Below are 20533 nucleotides of genomic sequence, written 5' to 3'. Positions count from 1 at the left end.
ATGCCTCAAGTATCAGAAATAATGCTCACGGCTGGAATTAAGTAAAGGCGGTAACATCTTTTTGCATAGCTAAAGATGAGAACAGAGGCACTGAGCTAGGAAGTCGCTAGGTGGGTAATATGTCTTCTTTGTGATCATGGAGAGTGTAGCATTTAAATGGGTGATGGGAAACAGGGCAGTTGCCCATTCACTGAACGCTTCCCATACCAAACCATGAGTGAGGTAGCAGTCCTGGTGAACACACGCAAGAGGAGCATGCAAGTGAAAAATGAATTACAGTGCCCATGGGGACAGCAAATAAGGGCTATGCACATGACGTTCCCTCTGGTCTGCACACTCAGGCCTTGCTTTACAACCTGGGGTTCTTGTAGTGTAGTCATATATGTCTAATTCTGTAATTAACTTGTTTAAAGCCTTTGTCAGACTGTTTTAAAGGATACCCACATCATTTAGATCTGAAATATTCAAATCTGCTGCACACTCTGCTGGATTCATGAATGGCAGAAAAAGTTGAAAGTTTTGCTTGGAATTTGTTATTCTTTTTGGTTAACTCTGTAAAGTCTTTTACTAATACAAAAGTTTTTTTTATTGAAGTTCCTGGTTTACTATTATGTTGTTAAAATATAATATATTCTAAATAATGTTTAAGGTTACTTAATCTTTTCATAGAAGTCCTGACAAAATTAAGTGAGACAAAGTGAAACATTCTGACATCACTGGAGAAAAACTGCAATTGTTTGAAAGTAGAACATTTTTGCACTTTTATCCTGCAAACCTATCAGGAACTCAATTTTTCTTCCAACGTAAAGCAAGCATTTGTGCTCCAAGTTTTGGAATTTCCTGTGAAAATTAAAATTAAAAAATGCCCTTCAGCCAGCTCTACGTATAATAAACAACAAGCAGAAGTGTCTAGGTCCCCCCTCCTACAGCTTTCATTATTTTGTAGAGTGTTAGCCTGTGACCTGTCTGTTTTACAAGCTGCAATCTTCCATTTTTCTATGTCTGTTCTTCATTTTAGCAACAAAAAAAATTTTTTTTTAAGAAACTCTACAGATTTTCAGAATTTCATTTATTTTACTTCGTTCTTTGGATATCATGACATTGTATCAGTAATACATGAACAGTTTACTAATGACTTATCAGAGATGCTAAAAAATGTTTTAATTCTGTTTCTCAACAACGAATGGAAAAAGAAGAATAAGAAAATAATAGAAATGAGCATAAAAAAATTAATTATCCAGCAGGGAAAAAAAACAACAGCAAAACATACATATAGAAGAAAACAGCCTTGAAAGTAGTGGTAACAAAAGGGGTACTGAGGTAGCAGTGAACAGGAAATTAAACATACGACAGCAAAAAAATACAGTCACAGAAAAAATGTTGTCAAGCAGGAAAGTGATAAGCTGTCTTTACAGATATGTTGTCTAAGAACACCTAAAACCTTGTGTCAGGGTTTGGGCCTGCAGGATCCAGGCAGAGGTAGGAGCAGCACCGGAAGAAACTTCTGAAAAGAAACGGGGTCAATCTAGCTGGCTGACCTGGAAAGCTATCATTACACATTGGATATGTTTAGGCAAAATAAAACAGTCCTTCTAATTCCTCTAAGAACTAGTCTACAGCAAACTTCTGTAAAAATTTATTAGGATCACAAAATGCCTTCCTCGGCCTTAGACACATGCCCTGTGCACTCATTAGGGGAAGGAGATACGAGATCAGTGAGGAAACACAAACAAGCTCCTCTTACCTGTTTCTCCCAGAATCTCTGAACCCTTTAGCGAAGGGGTTTCTGTCAATTTTTAATCTGGTGATCTACAAAAGAAGAAAAAGAGAACTAATTGATCTCTCCAATTTTTTTTCTTTCAAAAAATGAAAATTACTGATGATTACTACACTTGCTCAAACCACCTGTAAAATTATTTTTCAAACTTATCTCCCCAGAATTGTATTAAAGTTGCCCTTACATTATCCATGAACAGATTATCTGCTTAGCAAATGAATGGTGCCAGAGGCAGAAACCTGGCAGCATCAGGAAACCTGGCACAGCACCGGGGCTGAGAAGCTGTTCCTGAAGGAGAAGAACACCTTGGACCCAGGTGCAAAACCCCAGGAGCTATAAATCATCAATGGCTGTATGGTTTGGGAAATGGGCGCACGCACTGCTCAGGTTTGGCTGGTATCTGGGTTATCCCAGCCTTAACACTCCAGATATCCAGCAGCTGGATGCATTCATGGACCTTCGAACAATGCTAAGAAGAAAAGGACAAGCAAGCACAGGCTACAGCCTCCAAAGATGGCAGCTGGCCACCCAGTCACATGCACAAGGTGCTGATGTTCTTGTCAGCATCTGCGTGGCCCTTCTGGGTTTTCTGGTCTGGAAACCATTTTTTTTCTTTTTTCTCTCCTCTAAGCAAAGGAGACAGCAGCCGGACTGAGTGCTTTTGGGGAATCTTCCTTCCTGCTTTATTTTTAGACAAGAATTCCATATTGGTAAATATGGAAAATAATATTGGGATTTTGACCTTGCAGCCCATGGTATCATACTCCCTGTCAGCTATTCCCCAGACTGGTGCAGCATGAAAGCTTCCCTCACCAGCCTTACCTTGTTGCAGAGACCCTGTCTCTGGAGTGAAAAGAGAGCAAGATCTCCAGATCCTATCAAATTTGAGGTATTTTTGCTGCAACTGTTCAAAAGGGACTAGTTTAATACAGACTGATCTGAAGCGGATTTGCAGGTGTTTTGCTTCTGTCAGAACCAAGCCCTTGCTCTGGATATTAACCTCAAATCTGGAATGCAGCTCCTATTTTTGCAGGAGCTTAATTTGTGAACTTAATTTCCGCTGGCCTGACTTTGCAGCTGTCCTGGGACTTGTGTGTACCGAGACAGATATGTTCTGTGGAGGATGGAATTACAGCAGAGGGAATCCCTGTGGTGGATTTGCTAACATTTTACAATTGTTTCCAGAGGCGCTTCTCCCAGTAAGGCAAAGTTTTACAGGCACTGGAGGGCACGCAGGCAGATTCAGGGGATTTAAAATTATTTTTAACGAAAAGGTTTCTCCAACCCATCAGAATCTCCTTTACTTGTATTATAAAAATCCATCCCCCAATTTCAGGGGGACAAAACACCCAAATGTTTGGAGTTCAGAGACACAGGAAGAAATTTCTGTGCTGCTTTACAGTGAGGTGGCTTACAGAGCTAGTGCCTGACAGAGATACCTCCCTTAGCACCTCCCTTACCTCCTTAATTATGTCTCATAGGTCTGGTTATTAGGGAAGAACAACAGGCTTTTTTCCTGTCATTTCTTCTCCTTTCTCTATCCTCTTTCCATGTCTGGTCTACAGTTAAAAGTTTGTGGAGTACATGCATTTGGGCAAGGGGGGCAGGAAATTTCAAATGCTGCAATGACAGCAAACCCACCATTGTGTTGCAATATTTTTTTCTGCTGGAATAGTTGATCCATTTTGGATCCCAAATTAAGTCAACTCAAGGGGACCAGACAGAGAAAAAGTTAGGAATGGGTATCCAGAAGCAGTCATGGGAGCACTGCAAGCACGTGTTCTCTCTCTTATATGTTGCAAAATAAAAACTCTATAAAAATTAACTAAATTGTTACAATTCACAATTGTTACAAAATGACTAAATATTACAATCTGCCCTGAGCTGACTTGACACTGGTCTGTCACTCAGTCCAAGAATACTAAATATAATGACATCCACTGAGTTCAAGAAGTCATTCTCCAGAAGCACAGATGTTGTCATGGAAAAAATATTTACTTCACTATTTCTGATTCCAGAGTCCTCTGCAATTTATGGCAGAAAATTGTATAATCTATTTCCCTAACAAGCTTGATAACATTATTTTTCTTCTAAGCCAGTTTGTACCTTCATTCTAACTTATAACAGCACCTTGCACTCTCTAAGTGGATACACTATTAATGCAGCAAAACTGAGATTCTGTTTTGCACAGCTGGGAAAAAATTACCCTACACAGCCCTTTTAATGCCATCACAGCCCCCATCCCAATAAGGAGGAGAGTGGCAGGAAAGGGAAATGGGATGTGCGCAGTACCTCTCACCTGAGAATAAAATAGGGAGCATGTGTACACAAAGAGGAGCACACTGAGCCCAAAGCCTGACAGAGGTGGTGTGAAGGTTAATGGGAATCCCTGAGGCAGAGGTAGCTGGCAGATGAGCAATACATAAGAAGCTGGCAGATGAGCGATAGATAAGGACACTACAAAGGGAATTGGTGGATATAAGGAGCTCTCAATGTGTGCAATGAACATGCCTGCAGACGTGATGAAGCAAGCCACCCCCTCAAAGGCTAGGACACCGTCTTTCGCTGGCCACTGAAGGAGAAGGGAGAGCAAACCTATGCAATCCACAGCAAGGCCTTTCCAAATCTCCTTTCTTTGCTAGTGTCTCAAATGCTTGTACTGTCAAATGCTCACATTTTCCTAGCAAATAATTTCCTTTTAAAGATATCATATCTTTGGGGAAAGTAGGGATAGACAGGGAATTCTATAATCAAACACTAGTGTACACTGAGATTACATTTCTTAGTGCCATGAAGTCTAGTTTAAGAAAAAGGGCAGATAAGTAACAAAGCTCAATAGTCAAGGTCTCTACAGATAGGATCCCACTGTGGCAACATCTTTTCCTTATGATCTCCGGAGTCAACAGTAACTCCACTCGGAACTGTGCAAGATCTGAATCAAACATGAATTATGCATGAGAACTTCAGTTCATATGCAAAACACAGACTACTGCTGCTTATGTTCAAAGGCTTCTTTTGTCAGCAAACTGACGAGATTGCACTTCTCTAAAACTTTTTCCTTCACTGCTAAAAAAAAAAAACAACAATGTGTTTTCTCTGTGAGATAACAGATCTGGACTAGTTGTACTGCCTTAAAATTACAGGGGACAGGGCACTTTAGTCTGTACCATGAGGCAGCAAGGAAGAGTGAGCACAATACATCTCTTTATGGTTGATCTCACAAAAGCTGCAGGCACCTTATGTGCGAGGTGGTTTTTTGGCTAGATACCTCATGTCTACACACTACCACATAGAGAACATTTGCTTTTTGTGCAGAAAAAGAACAGTGAGCCTGTAAAATGTACACTCTTCGTGAGCTACATTTCTTAGAGAAGTTAATGTCTCAAACACAAAGAGCACACTGATATTTTTATGAACACCTAACATAAAAGGAGCCTGAAGGCATGCAGCTTTACCTGTTGATTTTGGTAGGCTGTCACTGTGGTGAAGACAGTCTCAGGGAAGTTGAAGGTTTTCACCCCATCTCCTGAAGGAACTGGCTTTGTAGGAGAAAGATCACTGCTGAAATCCTTGCGGATAACATGAACACGGGGCTGGTACTTATGCATTGAATGTAAGATTATCTGAAGAAAAAAACAAAAGAGGGAAAAGGACTTTTTTTTTCTGCAAAAATATTCTGCACTACATCGAGATGTACAAGGAAGCAGGGATGGAGTAAGGGCTGATATGAAGAAAATTACCCTTTTCTTACAAGTATGTGTGAGACAAAGTTTGTGCTATGTGCAGAAAGAAAGAGGCTTTATTGCTTTATAAGCAACATTTTGAGGAAAAGCACTGAAGTAGGGAGAAAAGCTCCATAATTCTGGAGAGTGGCTACAGATACATGTGCCCAGCAGGGCACAGGAGCGTTGAAGCAGCAGCAGCAGCAGCAGCAGCACCCTTCCGAGTCTGAGAGGAGCGAGGCTGGGGCAGCAGGCACCAGGATTAGCTTCTAACTTACATGGCCTTGATCATCAAGCTCGTTGTTGGTCAGCTTGAGCTTGTCAAAACTGACCACCTGCCTCATCCAGGTGTCTCCAGAAGCCAGTGAGTCAGGGTGGATGTAAACCCTCGGGGGCACTGGGGAGTCAGCATTGCCAGCCACCATCCACTTGGAGCTGTGATACACATACCTGAAAGAGGAAGAGAAGATGGCTAAGGGAAGTTGTCACTCACTCACTCACTCACTCACTCACTGGAGGAACATTTCCAGGGCTCCCCCTCCCCTGCCACCCTACCGCATGCACCCCAAGCTCTCATTTGCAGTCAGGGGAGAATGTGCTTTATTGCAACCTCCTGCCTTCTAAATGAAAGCCAGATTACCCCTGAGCCACTTGTTCAGACTTGGTTCCTTATTAAAACCACCTTTGCAGTTATTTTCCCTGTAAAACTCTGCCACATGTGCCTTCTCAACTCCTTAACCCTCTCTGAGCCAGAGTAAGAGATTAGAAAATATAGGTAAACAAAAACCTCTCTGAAAATATTAATAAATGCCCTGTAATTTCCAGAAATCTGCACTGGCTGCCATGCTAGACTGTGCAGAACACGTGTCTTCACCCAGAAAGGGCAAAATCCAATGGATACCGCTAGAACAACTGATAAAACAGAATTTCTGGTTTGAAATGTTGCAAAATAGGAAATTCCACATAGTACTACAAACATTTAGATTAGAAGAAAAAATAATTTTTGTGTTCCTGGTCTTTTGTCATCTTTTGTGTTCCTGATCTAGCCATCCTCTATACGCCATAAATTTCTCTACCGCAGTTTTGCTTAGACACTTTTTTTCTTTCTATCCTGTGGCTCCTTCAGCCTAAGGCATTTCACAAACAGTCCTGCTAACACCTCTGAGTTCTGCCCTGTGCTGCCCCTCATTGGGTCTCTACTCAGCTCTGCTAGGCTATTTCAGTCCTTACCTACAAAGAGTGACTCATTTCCTGTATTTTCACAAGAAATAAAAAAAAAAAAAAAAAAAAAAGAATCTGTTCCTTTCACTGCTAGTTTGCTCTAAGTGGCTACACAAGCTAACAAGGACAGAAACAAAGTGTAAGACAATATATTTATTTTCTACATTAATGCTGTCAGAACCACAGTCAAAGGAAGGGGAAAAACATCTAGCTGACTATCAGACACTACCTTGATGCTTCCCAGGAGAAGCATTTTCCTGAGAAACACTCTGCAAAATCTGAGAGCAAAAATGTAATATTTAGCATTTGAAGCAGAGGATCAATTCTTGAATCCTTGAAATGTGGTGCAGTCAAGACTATTCGGGGAAAAGACTTGCTCTCAGGAGTCTTTTAATGAATACAGATAAATCACTTCTGTCTGGATAGTTTTCTGGGATGCAGAGGACCATGGGTTTTCCAGAGTATCGGAAGCCCAATAATATCAGAGAAATCTCTTCTTCCTATCTTTCATCTCAGCAGTGGAGATTCACCAGAGGGTTTCTCAATGGCTCCACACTGTAGGTCAGGGCCCATATTCCCTGTGGCTGCTGTGCTGAACAGTGAACACTTTTAAAACAAAAATCACCCAATTCATTTCAGGCCAGGCCTGAGCTGCCCATCTTAGTTCAGCTGGTACTTGCCGATTCCTTTCTTGCTGAAGTAGTTTTAGAGGCTCCAGACTCTCCATGGATAACTGTATTTATCAGTTCCCTCAGACAGTTGTTGCTAATCAATCATATCAATTGTGAAATGTATGCTAGGGATATCTCTGATTAAAAACTGCTATTTGAAAAGAGCAAGATTTCAATCCAAAAGTGCAAGAGGTTTGTGTCTCACAATTCTGGTCAAATCAACTACGTTGGTGTAAATCAACATGGTGTCCTCCAGCACACCTTAGCAATGGTATATAATGGCATATGTCTTTCCTAGGCTATCATTAACAGTAACTTATCACAAGGTTCCTACCTCTGCACCTAAAACGCTTACCTGTATCTCTTGTTATCCACAGGCACAATGTCCATGGCAATATAATACTGCTGATGGGGATCCAAGCCTGTAATTTTCACTCTCATGGCTGGAAACATTCTCCTAGGAAAAGAAGAGGAGAAACAAGGAAGAAAATGGTGAATAAGGAAGCTGAAGGGGCTCCTTAGACCTCTCTCTGACACCAGGAGCACAGTACTTTACACAGCCCAGTTCTGGGCATGACTCCTCAGGGCTTGATGTGGGTAGCAAAGACTGTGCTGTCAGTGTTTTGAATCTTCACATTTTTCCCATGGAAGAAAAGGGGTAGCAGGATAACCACCTGTGAGTAACAATAAAACACTCTCAGTCGAGCACTCTGTCTGTTCCCACCTCCTAGCAGAGAGTTATGCTATGCTCCACACAAATTGTCCTCTCTAGGCATTTCTAGGATGGGCAGTGTACCTTCTTCCTGCTGTTTTTCCCACTGGCCATCCATCTATAATTATTCTCTCATATTCCATTAAACACAGGGTCACTTTAGTTCTCTTTTTTGAGAAAATCAGTATAGAGTTTGATAGTACTGGAGTGATATATAAAACAAATCTGTCATCCTGAAAGATCCTCTCACTCATATGTTTATAGTTATTTAAGAAAAAATGTCCCTCAAATTGATCTGCTTATTAGGCATATATTTCACATTTAACAGCATTATCATCATGGTTTCCTTGAAGTATTTTGTATTTGTAGTATATTGTGCAATCTTTATAATAAGTGTTGTCTTTTCTACATCATATGATAGAGATCTGTCTTAAGCATTTTCTGCTGATAGGCAAGTTATGAAACTCTACACCAGCAAGAATCAACTCCCAGCCTTTCTTCTCTTGTCTGAGCACAAGTTTAACACTGCAGTGCACTAGTCACTGTTCTGGAGGTGTTTGTAGCTAGGCAATTATTTCAGAAGAGAACAGCTCAAAGCAATTTTAACTTCAAAGCATGTCAGTGTTAGTGTGGTTATGGCATAATTTTTCCTTCTTAAAAATTTTCTGGTTGCCAGTAGTTCGATTGCCAGTCTACACTTCCCTCAAACAGCATGTTGAGTGAATGGTTTATGCCATATTATATTTGCAACTAATGCAGTATTTTAATGTCTTCATAAAATCTGAGGGGCAGGACTGGTTGAAGTGCAAAAAGAAACAAGCAGCAGAGCACTGAAAGAAATCCTTCATTGTTTCACTGACTGTTAACTCAAACCTGAGCTCTATTTGAGTGGCTTCTCAGCCCTCATCTGCAAAAACCTTGAGCTGAGGTCCTACAGGATGGTGTTACTCAATTGCATGACTTCTGCCCAGAAGATACAGAACTTTGGTAGGAGAAACTCCCAAAGTACTGGATGCTCATACAAAACTACATTGTGCTCCTCTGATAGCTAGATATATTGTTATGGAATGGGGGTAGTTTGTATGGAAGGAGGATATTAAAGGGGAATTTAAAATCACAATGTCAAAATCGTGGAAAAGTGTACAAGAAATATTTGTCCACTGTTTCCAGGGCCTGTCCCTAGAAATCATTGTGATACTTTCCTTTCTGTTTAGTGAGGAGCAGTGAAATGTCAGAGAAGAAGGTGTAGATCTCCTCTCAACATTTCTGTTTCTAAAAGTATTACCAGTGGGAACAGCCTGGAGGAGGAAGAAAACAGGAAAGTTTATGTCAATATCTCCAAAGATGCCTCTAAAACTTTGCACTGAAGGGACGCAACCATGAGAAGCTATTTTATTCTTTCCCATCCAGGCCACATGTACCCATTTGCAGAAGAGGGTGGGAAGGAGAAGGTTGGTGCTCAGCCTTCACCATACCTGCAGCTCTTCCATTTCAGGCCACTGAGAAGGAAAGTTCTGACCTATTAGTAACTGCATCTGCCTTGGAAAAGGGCATTTATCATGGAGAGCCAAGAGAGCACCACCCCACAGCTGCCGGAGCACAGCTAACCCGAGTTATGAGAGACATAAAACTGTCAGAAAAATTGTCTGCAGAAACCCTTCAAGGAGAGAGCAGATTTGTGCAACTGATGGTATGAGTTTGCTAGTTGAACGATTGAGGGGGCAGGGGGGGGAGAACAAATAATGGATTAGTCTTTGGTGGCTTGAGGGCATTACCTTTTTTCTACCACAATGGCTCATTAAATCTGCCAAGCCAAATGGGTACAGGATGTGGCATTTTATAGTCCAGCTCTCCTTAATTGGAGAGAGGTGGCTTGGGAGCAGCTTAAGAGGTAGGTCATGTTTCAAAGGGTTGATGAGAAACCCAGGATTAAATCTGAGTCTCTTTGGGTCTAAGTCTGAGCGCCGTATTGGGAAAATTGAACGCTGTGTGTCCCAAGAAGCTCTCTCCAAATCTGCAGCCCCGTGTAAATTCGCAGTATAGCCTGTGGGGTTGTTTGCTTATAAAATACCTTGTAAAAGATTACCGCAGACCATTCAACAGGCTTAGACACTAATCTCTAAAATGATTGGAGAGAGCTCAGCTGATCCCACTGCTTTCTCTAAGGTTTAAGTGTGCTTTTAAAGTTTTATAAATTATTACTGATATTCTTTTTCTGTGGGTGTAAAAGTAACTCAGGTTTCTTTGCCATAAGGATGTGGCCTGGAACTGTCACAGCAGGTCTCCAGGAGCACTGCTGCATGGAAAAAGGAAGATGGAAAAGGCAGAGGCAAACAGTAGTGACTTAGGGATGTACTCAGGTGTAACCCTGGTTAAGTCCCTGTGCTCTGTGTTTCCTCTTGGCTGGCTCTTGGCTTCCCAGAGGCACCAGTCCTATAGAAAATAGGAGGGTCAAAGGCTTGGAAGGAATTCAGGCCATTTGAATATGGCTGTATTAACAAACTGCCAAGAACCTTTCATCTAGAAAGATACCAGCTACAGACACGAAAGCCTTCTGTTTTCTTAGGGAACACGTGATGATATCTAATATATTTTAGGAAGAGGTTTTATATCAGCAGCAGTTTGGGATGATCAAGTTATTTATATGTTAGTTTTACCACTCAGCAGGAAAAGAGTCTTCCTAAACTTAGACTGTGAACTTACATACAGCACCCTTTTAGGGGAAATACGATGTGATATGAAATAAGTTATCACAATTATTTTAGGATGACTCAGAAGTGTTTTAAAAAGCATTTTTGTAACAACTATGTGCCTTGGTCTATCAATTCCTGTCTCCTTCCATAACAAGAATGAGGTTTATGAAACTCTGAATGTGAAAAATATTAATGATATATAAAGATCTCTAAAACTTGATTAAAATAGTATTTGCCGGCACAGTAGTGTACTGATGCTAAGTTTGGGAACTTTCAGCAATAGAAAGAAGCAGTTGGATTGTGGCAGCCATCATTATTTTTTTTGTTGTTGTTTAAAATTTTCATTTAACACAAAAATATAGCTCAATTTTCCTTTGTGACAACTGTTCAAAGAAGGAGGATCACAGGTATATCCCCAAACTGGATTTTTTTTTCCAATAGCATAAAGCTTCAGTTTCTGATCCTTAGGAGTCTCAAGGTGCCAACTCTTATCCCTGCCTCTTGAACCAGCACATGTGAAACTTGTGTCAAGTTGGATCCATTTTCAAAGTTGGCCTGCTCTGAGTGGATGCATGGGCCAGATGACCTCCAAAGGTCCCTTCCCACAGAAATTCATTCTCTGTTTCACAGCTTAGTTTTAGAGAGGGCAATTGTGCAGTTATTATTGAGGGGATACGATACAAAGAGTGCTTGGAGTCATGTTCTGGAAGGGAAGCACTGCCTACTGTTTATGGAGGTGGTTATATGAGTGCGACCACGCACACAAACACAGCCAGGAGGTATTCCTCTGGGGACCCAGTTTCTACCTGTCACAGGGCCAGGATCTCATCTCAGCAACGAGGGAAATTATCTCATCTGTCATGTCATAGTTATCATATCTGTATTGTGGGATGGCTCAAACCTAACATTAGGGGATAAGAAATAAAAAGGTACCTGACAGGTTGTCTCAAAACACAAATGCAATTCCTTGAAGTTCTTCAGACATTGGAAATACTCCTGTACAGACAGCTTAGTGAGCAGAAGTCAGATGAAAGTTTAAAAGGACTGACACAATTTACTGTACAGTTTTCATGACTGTTTAGTGTAATGATTTATACATTGCATAAACAACTTAAATAAGATTAAATTTGCTTAAGGGTGACGTCTGCTAAATGCAAACCCTAAAATGAAGGGATGTGCTCTTCAATTGTAGCAAAAGACAATTGGTCTATTGACAGTAATAGACAAATAGAGGTCTATAGACAGTAATAGAGTAGTCATTTCTCAGTCATACAAAAATCTGAGTGAGAAACTCTGAAAAATATTCTGATTTAGATTTGCAGATTAAGTGTGCACAGTGTTTACAATGTGTATGAGTTTACAGGGCAGCCTGAAGTTATCATTGCTATTTTATACCTCATATTTCCTTGCATTTAAGACTGGTGCCAAATGTATATTTCTTCACAAAAACAGACCTGTGAGGAGTGAAAGGGAGGGAAGGAAAGGGAAGGTAAGGCAAGGCAAGGCAAGGCAAGGCAAGGCAAGGCAAGGCAGGAATGCCTTCCTGTTTCCCTCTGCAGCATGGGATCATGTAGAGGACATGTTTGTGTTGAGAGGGAAGGCTGAGGGCAGGGTTTGGGAGAAGAAGGATTTATTGTTTATGAGGGAGAGGGAGCCCAGCAGATCTTCTCAGTAGCTCCCAAAGGGGACAATTTTCTGGAAGCCAGAGAAAGCTTATCTGGCTCACTAGGTCAGGACCTCTGGGCAGCAGTTTGGTAGCTGTAGCCTGCCAGCCCTCGCTCTGAGAAGTCCTCTCCACAGGCCCCTTCAGTATCAACACAGCTTTGCAACAAAATCCCTGCTGCTGTCCCTAACTGAAGAGCACTGTGGGGCCCTTCCTTCCTTCCATTTGAATTAAAAATAAATTTGGTAATGTAAACAGCCCCAAGTACACATTTCAAACAACTCAGACTCATGGTTTCAGGGAGGCAAAGAAACTCCAGACGAAATGCCATTTAACCTATCAGGAGGCACAAAGGAGTCAGGAGAGGACAAGGTCCCCTGTTCCACTCACTGGTAGCTTTTTGCACTCTTATTACTGAGCCTGGCCTCAGCACTTACGTTTGAGCCATCCCACAATACAGATATGATAACTATGACATGACAGATGAGATAATTTCCCTCATTGCTGAGATGAGATCCTGGCCCTGTGACAGGTAGAAACTGGGTCCCCAGAGGAATACCTCCTGGCTGTGCATGTGTGCGTGGTCGCACTCATATAACCACCTCCATAAACAGTAGGCCATGCTTCCCTTCCAGAGCAGGACTCCAAGCACTCTTTGTATTGTATCCCCTCAGTAATAACTGCACATTGCTTTCCCCTTTGCGCAGCACTTCTTACAGCAGTAAACTAGCAGTTACTCCTGCAGCTCAGGTGTCCATGGACTTTATCTAGAGCTTGTAAGGGTGGGGATTCAAATTCCTCTGCTGATGCTGCCAGGGTACATGAGTGATCACCTCTGGTGAAGGAGAGTAGAGAGAAAGAGTTAAAGATGTTTTTAGGACTAGTTGCTTAAATCAGTGTGACCTGGGGCTTAAGCTGAATTTATTTTATTTTGTACAGAGTCTAAGATTGCCTTTAAAACATAAAGGAGATAAAGGTGATTGATCGCAGATTTGAATACACTGCAGCTGACAGAAAGCTGTTTGCATCTTTTACACAAAGAAAAAAGGAGTCTTGTTATAAACATCTTATTAAATTCTGAATATCAACATTCTGATGGAAAGGAAGAAAGAAAAAGCTCTAAGAGGACTGAGGTAGGTTTATGGAAACAGACAAAAAAAGACATCTATAAATACAGCATCAAGGAAAGAAAAAACAAAGCAGAATTAAATGTGAGTGGGAGTAGGAGTCTGAAAGTTAAAAAGTGTAGTAGGCCTGACATAGGCAGGATATAGCTCCAGAAATACATTTGAAATGAGAACGTAGGTTAGAAACTAGAATTACACAGTAAGAGCAGAAGGACATTGTGGGGGTCAGACAGGAACCAAGCAGTGCCTTACGAGTCATAGAAAATTAAGGAGCAGCTGTAGTTATAGGCAACTGAGTCTGTAATTATAAGGGCTTTCAAAACAAGAAGGCCTTACAGGACTCAAAAAACTTTTACAAAGAGAAAGCAACAAGAAGAGCAAAATCTTCCCTGGGTAAGGAAGAAGTTGCAAATTACACTATGCAACTCTCACAATTTCTATAAGTAGTAGGAAATCTTCAGAAAATAACGCCAGTTCTGCTATTTTTGCCAGAAATCGTACAATCTAATCTATGGGATGCATCATGTATCATGCACCCCATATGGAGAAACAGGACTGCTAGACTCAGCTCTCACCCGTCACAGACACACACTCTCTGAAAGAAAAATGTTTAACCTAAGAGGTTAAACATTTTATTTGTGAGTTTTAGAATATCTATAAAGACCACCCCCAATAAACAGATGTACTACCTAAAGAAACTGCCCGGCTCTTCATTTATGCTTTGCAAGGGTTAACCTACAAATGTAGTCAGCAGAAAAAAAAAAAATCCCTCCAGTATTGTTAACATCACTTCTGGAGAAGAACATCATCAAACAGAAAAAAAATACATATACTTAGTAGCTATATAAATTTTGTGTGGGCAGTCAGTGATGAGCCAGTTGGCTATCAGGACTCAAGTAATGATAAGCATCTCCTTTCAGGGGAAAGAATACTATTTAGGATTGTAAAGAAAATACGATTTGCACAGTAAGCTATGACTCTGTATTGTGATACATGGTCTTTCGTAAGTGGGAAAGTTACCAAGACTGGAGCTTGCAAAGGCACTTGAGAACGCTATTAATGGCGTTACAGAAAAAATATTGGAAAGAGAAATATCCTTTACAGTCCTTACGGGTTTCACTATTCCTATTCCTACAAAAAATTGTCAAAATACATATTGTTTCAGACTCATTAAAATAAAGCTAAGGTGTCTGTCTTTCTTGGCGTGTGCTGTTAAAGTTGACAGCTGCATAAATAGGGAAATAGATATTTCATCAGAAAATGCAGAGCATAGACACCTCTCCTCCAAAACATGAAAACCAAAATCTTTGAGCTAAAATCTAAGAAAATCAAAACAATTTTTTGGGGGAGGACACCAGGTTGAAGCAAAGACAGAAAATCAGGTGGAGGAAATGAATCTGAATGTCTTGTTTTGGGATGCTTCTTTACTAAATGGGGCTCATTTTTTTCTGGCATGGTGCTTCACTGGAATTGTAGTTCAGCTGCATCATGTACTGACATGGAATGAACTGTGTACATCTCATAATAATTCTTAATCATCTTCCTCTTATTACTGTGTGATTAGGGATATGTATCTATTGTTTGTTATGATGATATGCGATGTGGGAAGCCATATTTGTCAGAAAGACAATATGAATGGCAAGTTCCATAAACCATTGCTGATGTGAAACATTTCAATTCATAAATATCAGAATAATAGTTTTATATCAAAAGTGTCAAAATACATAGTTCCAATCAACAACTAAGAGTTTATAGCTCAAAGACAGCAGACGACATATTTCAACAAAAAGTTGTTTTAAAAAAAAAAAACAGCAATGTATTTAGTGCTGTAATTTCCTAAAACCTTTTAAGGAACTACAAAATCTTTTTTGTATATGTGCATCAGTTTGACCACATAGAAATTTTTCAATTTTTGAACTGATTGAAAGTGTTAATTTCATTATGTTATATCTTTCCAGGATATTTCACTGAGTTTTTTTCCATGAACCCTTCTTCTCCAGCACCCCTACCAATGCTGTCAAGGCTTTTGTGAGAAGTTGAGTTGAACTATTTGCAAAATTGCAGTGTCATTGATGTTGCAACTTCTTTGGTGACTTTTTTTTAAAAAAAAAATGTAATCAGGGTATGGCTTTTTAAGATCCCAGAAAGGTCAGCTACTTCATTCAGAAATGTGTGAGCTGCTGAGAACATCTTCATTCCACTAAGCTCTGGGCATTTTAGAGTGCACTGGTGTTAGTGGGCTTCCAGATATTTATGCTGTTGTTAAGTCTATCTACTCTATGTATCATAAGAGAATTAATTATAGTTAATCCAACAGGGAGCAATATATTATTTTAAATTTCCGAGACAACATGGCCTAGGCACCAGGACAACAAGGTCAGAAGCAAGGACCTTGGTTCTGCCACTGTCATATTTAATGATGCTGGACTTAAACTGTTTAGGTCTCAATTTCACCCCCTATGAAAAGAGGATAATAATAATTTTCTCTGTGTCTGCTTTGACATCTTCAGAGAAAAGGTGTTGCATAATAGCAAGTGTTATAATTCCTGTTACTTTGCCTCTTCCATTTGAGGCAGAAGGGCAAAAACAGCAGCTCAGTCTGTACTGATGCAAGATGCTTCCTGTGCCAATGAAATCATATATCTAAAACCGGGAGCAAATCTGGTTCTGATAATCTTCTTCAGGTATTATCTGGGTTGTTTCTCCAGCATAACTTTCCTCAAATTATCTGGACTTCCTGGGGCTACAGAGCAATAGCTCACTTCACGGGAACATAAAAAAAACAAGTCTAGCTGTTCTGGAAAATTCTGAAAGCACAGACATGAAACAAAATTATAAACAATAAAGCACCGTGTTTTTTCCCCAAAACTTGGGAAAAATTCCCTTCTGCATGCCTGCGGAAGGGGCAGAACAGCTCCTGGGACAGGCACAGGGCTCATTCGCCTTAACCGGCTCTGTCCATGGTGCTGACTTCCGCCTCTACAGCATTAATCGTAATTAACGCAAACATGGCTAAAAATCCTAGTTTGAGGGATCCATAAATTTACAACTAGTTTCCAGTTGTGTTTTGGCAAACAGACTTCTAGCCATTTTTTAATAGTGGACAGCAATGAAGATCTTACCCTTGGCTAAGAGCATGGCAGGGTGAGTTTTTCATTTTAAAAAAATCTGACTTATTAGTGGCTCTTCCTAACCTCAGCTGACGTGGTATCAGTTGCAAGAGCAGAGGGAAACATTAAGCCTGCACATTTTTGATACAGGAAGTCATTAACATTTTATTTATTTAGAATTGCAGGAAGACATTAATTTGGTGCAAAGGTGAGTTTGAATTTCACTATATTTGAGATTAAATCTACTGGCTCATGAAGTGCTGTGGGAACTTGAAAGGAAACTCAAATGGCTCACCCCCAAATTCATAACTCATCTTAAATTCAGTACAGCCAACAGCACAATGATCATTTCCTGATTTATTTGCTCAAAGGAAAGACTATTCTCAATAGTTTCCTGCAGCTGGCAGTTCTCCTTTGGAGCCACTGATTTAAGTAGTAATATGAAACAATTTTACCTGTCTTAAGAAAGCTAGTAGGAGATACAGCTGTGAAACTCTGATGGCCATTTAATTTTTCCTGTGTATTTATTCCTTTGGCTTATCAAAAAAAAAAGAAACATTTTTTTTCTTAAAAAGAAAATAATTCTTTTGTTATGATTTTTTTTTAATTGGACAGAAAGCCAGAGATGTCTTACCTGCCTGCTTTCGTGATGATCATCTCTGTCCCAATGTCATGAAATCTTTTCCAGAGGTCAGCACACTGCAGCTCTACCTGGATCTCTTCCATGGATGAAGGTGGAGGAGGCTGAGGGCCTGAGCCACCAGATGTAAGGTCAGAATGGGAGCCAAATGAACAGGACGTCCTTTCTGCCAGCACCTCTGTGTCTGACCCAGTGCTCTGCTCTGAGTCTGCAAAGTAAACACGCCAGGTAAGACATTCAGTTCTACCTGCTGTGAGTGGTCAAGGGAGAGAAGAGGAAAGCCAACAAGGGAAGTGCTAAAGAACGGTGCAATGGCCTTTTTATATATATAGATATATACACACACACACATATATATATATTTATGGTTTGTTGTGATTTATGGCCTGATTTGGGGCTTTGGGTTTTCAACATGACATCTGGCATTTTTGCAAACTTTTAGGAACAGCTGAAAAAAGGACCCTCAACATAAAATATAAATAGTAACAAACATCACCACAGTGCTGGGAATGGAATACAAAATATAGATTAAGAAAATAGAAATGAAAAAAAATTAATTCAACCCATAGTTTCAATCCAAGATTAGATGGGCTCACTGGAAAACTACATTCCATTTAATTGAATATCCTCCCGCACTGCTATTGAAGAGTTGGTTATTTTTAAACAACACATTTTTTTTCTTTTAGTATCCTTGTCATCAAAAATAATGAGCATTTTTTTATTTTGCTATTTGGCAGCATCATTTGGAAATGTGTTTTATTTGCCTCTATAATATCTTTTTTGGAACAATGATATTTCCTGGGAAAATAACCATTCAGCTTTTGGTGAGGAAAATGCTCTAGGCTACTGAAAGACAAAAATGGGAGACAGTAAACACATGGAATGTGTTACCAAGGAAAGCAATTGAAGTAAACTGCAAAAAAAAAGCATATAAGACAATCACCTCTCTTTATGGAGGAGAAGATGAAGAAGGCTTGCTCAAAAAACAAGCAAACAAACAAAAACGTGACATTGTACTGGTTTAAAAGTCCAGGTTGGCATGTTGAGTCACATGGCCATTTCTTTGCCAAAAATATCTCATGTATGTATTAGGTAGGTATGGCATACATATGGTCCTAGTTCTCATACGGTAGGGCTAAGCTCAAATTTTGCAAATAGCAGTGTTATTTTGCAACAGGGTGCACACCCATATTATATCAAAATAATTCACAATACATTCTGCAAAGCAATGTGTTTATGTTTTGAACCTGATTTTTAATAAATTGGCACTAGTGTTATATAGATGATTGACAAAGGAATAAAGTGATGTGAAGCACTTGGTCAAATGGTTCAAGAAGAGCTATGTGGATTTCAGAGAAGGTACAGAAGCAATACTTTAGAGTGTCTTCATTGATCACATATGTACAAGCATCCCAGTGAAGGAAGAAAACAGCTATTTATATGTATTCTCTGCACTTTAAGAAAGAAAAAGTTATCTCTGCAGGGGAAACTTAAGGAGACAAAAAGTAACTATCTGTGTTAAAAATGTGATGAAATCACCCCAGCTAAAATTCCTTCCATACCAAGCAAATGCCAGAAACTCTTTAACAACCCTGAGGTCATGAAGGCTGAGTCTCAGATTTACAGTGTTTCTGAGAGACAGTGTCTCCTGGAGCAGGTTACACATCAGTGCAGAGGGCTATAGTTAAGAAGAGGCTGGGGGATGAAGATGCCACCTGCAGAACCACCAGCCCCACCTCCTGCCACATAGAAACATTTCTGGAAAATTCACACTGCTGCAGTGGCATGGACATAAACTGTTTGGCTGATAGTATATGAGAAACTTCCAGACCCAAGTGCCATCAGGAAGCATTTATCTTCTGTGAGAACCCTCAGTGATATGTCACTGGATAGTGGACATTTTGCCTGAAGGACATTTTCAGTAAACTTTGCCAACTATTTAGGCAATCTGCCAGCACAATGTAGAAATTCTGTAGGACACAGGAAAGGTTCCATATGTATTGCTCCCAATCCATTTTGAATATGGAGTCCTTTATGTCTCCCACTGACTTCCAAGTTGGACTGAAGCAGTAACAGGTCCATCCCTCTAAAGGAGTAGCACAAACCTACCAACAGAGGATTCTTACTTGGAGACCAGTACTACACCCAAAACTGACATCCTAGACACAAGCTGATGCAAGATAATATGAGATAACCTGCTGGGGTTCTGTGACCACAAGACAGAGAATCAATCTGAGAGTACAGAGGGGCTGACATTTGCTCCCTGCCTCAGGAGCCCAGTGATGCAGGAGCAAAGTGATACTTATGTGCTTCCTCTAGCTCAAATTATTCCACCTCAAAAGGCTGGAACACGTAAGCCTGAGTAGGGGTCACTATGCTTAGGACATTTGTTTTCCTAGTGATTGTTAATCACTTTATCCCTCAACAAAAAGCAAGAGTATACTTCACAAATCACAGTAAGAACTTTTTGTATATCTACTCATCTGCTGAACCATTAACCAAAAGTCTTATATCTTCTCTGAGGTCCTAAGAAAGTAAAAGTAAACTACACTAGGAGTCTGAAGAGACTGGACCTAGAGAAAATCCTCCATTATGGAGTCCTCCTCCTGAAACGAGGTGCTAAACTGCAGGTTTGAATCTAAAGAGACTGATTTTGGCCACGTCATCTGTGCTTGGTTCAGGCACTCAGAAACTCTGTGCATCCTCTGAAGCAGTATGGTAAATGGCCAACAGATGGCACTTGTCTAGATGCTGTCCCCACATCGTTTCCTGGATAGCCTTTCAAACTGGGCATGTGGCTAGAGCCTTGGGGATTCCTGGGAATTGACTGGAATTGCATGCTGCAGAAAATTAAATATCAGAGGCTTAAGCCCTCTCTCACTGATTTTATGCTGATATCATTCCACTGACTTTACAGACTTTAGAGGGTTTTTTTGACGATGATGGAAGTGGAAGGAGAGCCACAGCCTTGGATATAATTTACCATACTGACACAAATCAAAAATTGAAAAAGGAATTCACTAATTACTGATAAGCCAGTATCTACCCAACCATGCAGTGCCACGTAAAGGAGAAAATAACTTTTTTCTTCCAAGGACTATTATTTTGTGCCCTGAATTGTGATCTATAATTACCCCCAAATTACTGCACAGAACAGCAAGTACTTCTCCTTCCTCCAATTTTGGAAATGGGAGAGG

At 40.3% G+C, this 20533-nt stretch overlaps 1 protein-coding gene across 1 annotated transcript in view; it reads right to left on the bottom strand.

The window, feature by feature from the left end:
• The window catches only part of TBX15 (T-box transcription factor 15), a 100416-nt gene that overhangs the window by 21869 nt on the left and 58014 nt on the right, over nucleotides 1-20533 (bottom strand). Inside the window, exons 2-6 of the mRNA XM_068400556.1 lie at nucleotides 17331-17544; nucleotides 7747-7848; nucleotides 5778-5949; nucleotides 5233-5400; nucleotides 1745-1809 (exon numbers count right to left, since the gene is read on the bottom strand). Of these exons, the coding sequence (XP_068256657.1) occupies nucleotides 1745-1809; nucleotides 5233-5400; nucleotides 5778-5949; nucleotides 7747-7848; nucleotides 17331-17544 (721 nt within the window). The remainder of the gene's footprint in view (nucleotides 1-1744; nucleotides 1810-5232; nucleotides 5401-5777; nucleotides 5950-7746; nucleotides 7849-17330; nucleotides 17545-20533) is intronic.

The sequence above is a fragment of the Nyctibius grandis genome, chromosome 5 (assembly GCF_013368605.1).
Source record: "Nyctibius grandis isolate bNycGra1 chromosome 5, bNycGra1.pri, whole genome shotgun sequence".
NCBI classification, from domain to species: Eukaryota; Metazoa; Chordata; class Aves; order Nyctibiiformes; family Nyctibiidae; genus Nyctibius; species Nyctibius grandis.
The sequence above is the reverse complement of the archived record's forward strand: the minus strand, read 5'-3'. Positions and strand labels throughout refer to the sequence as shown.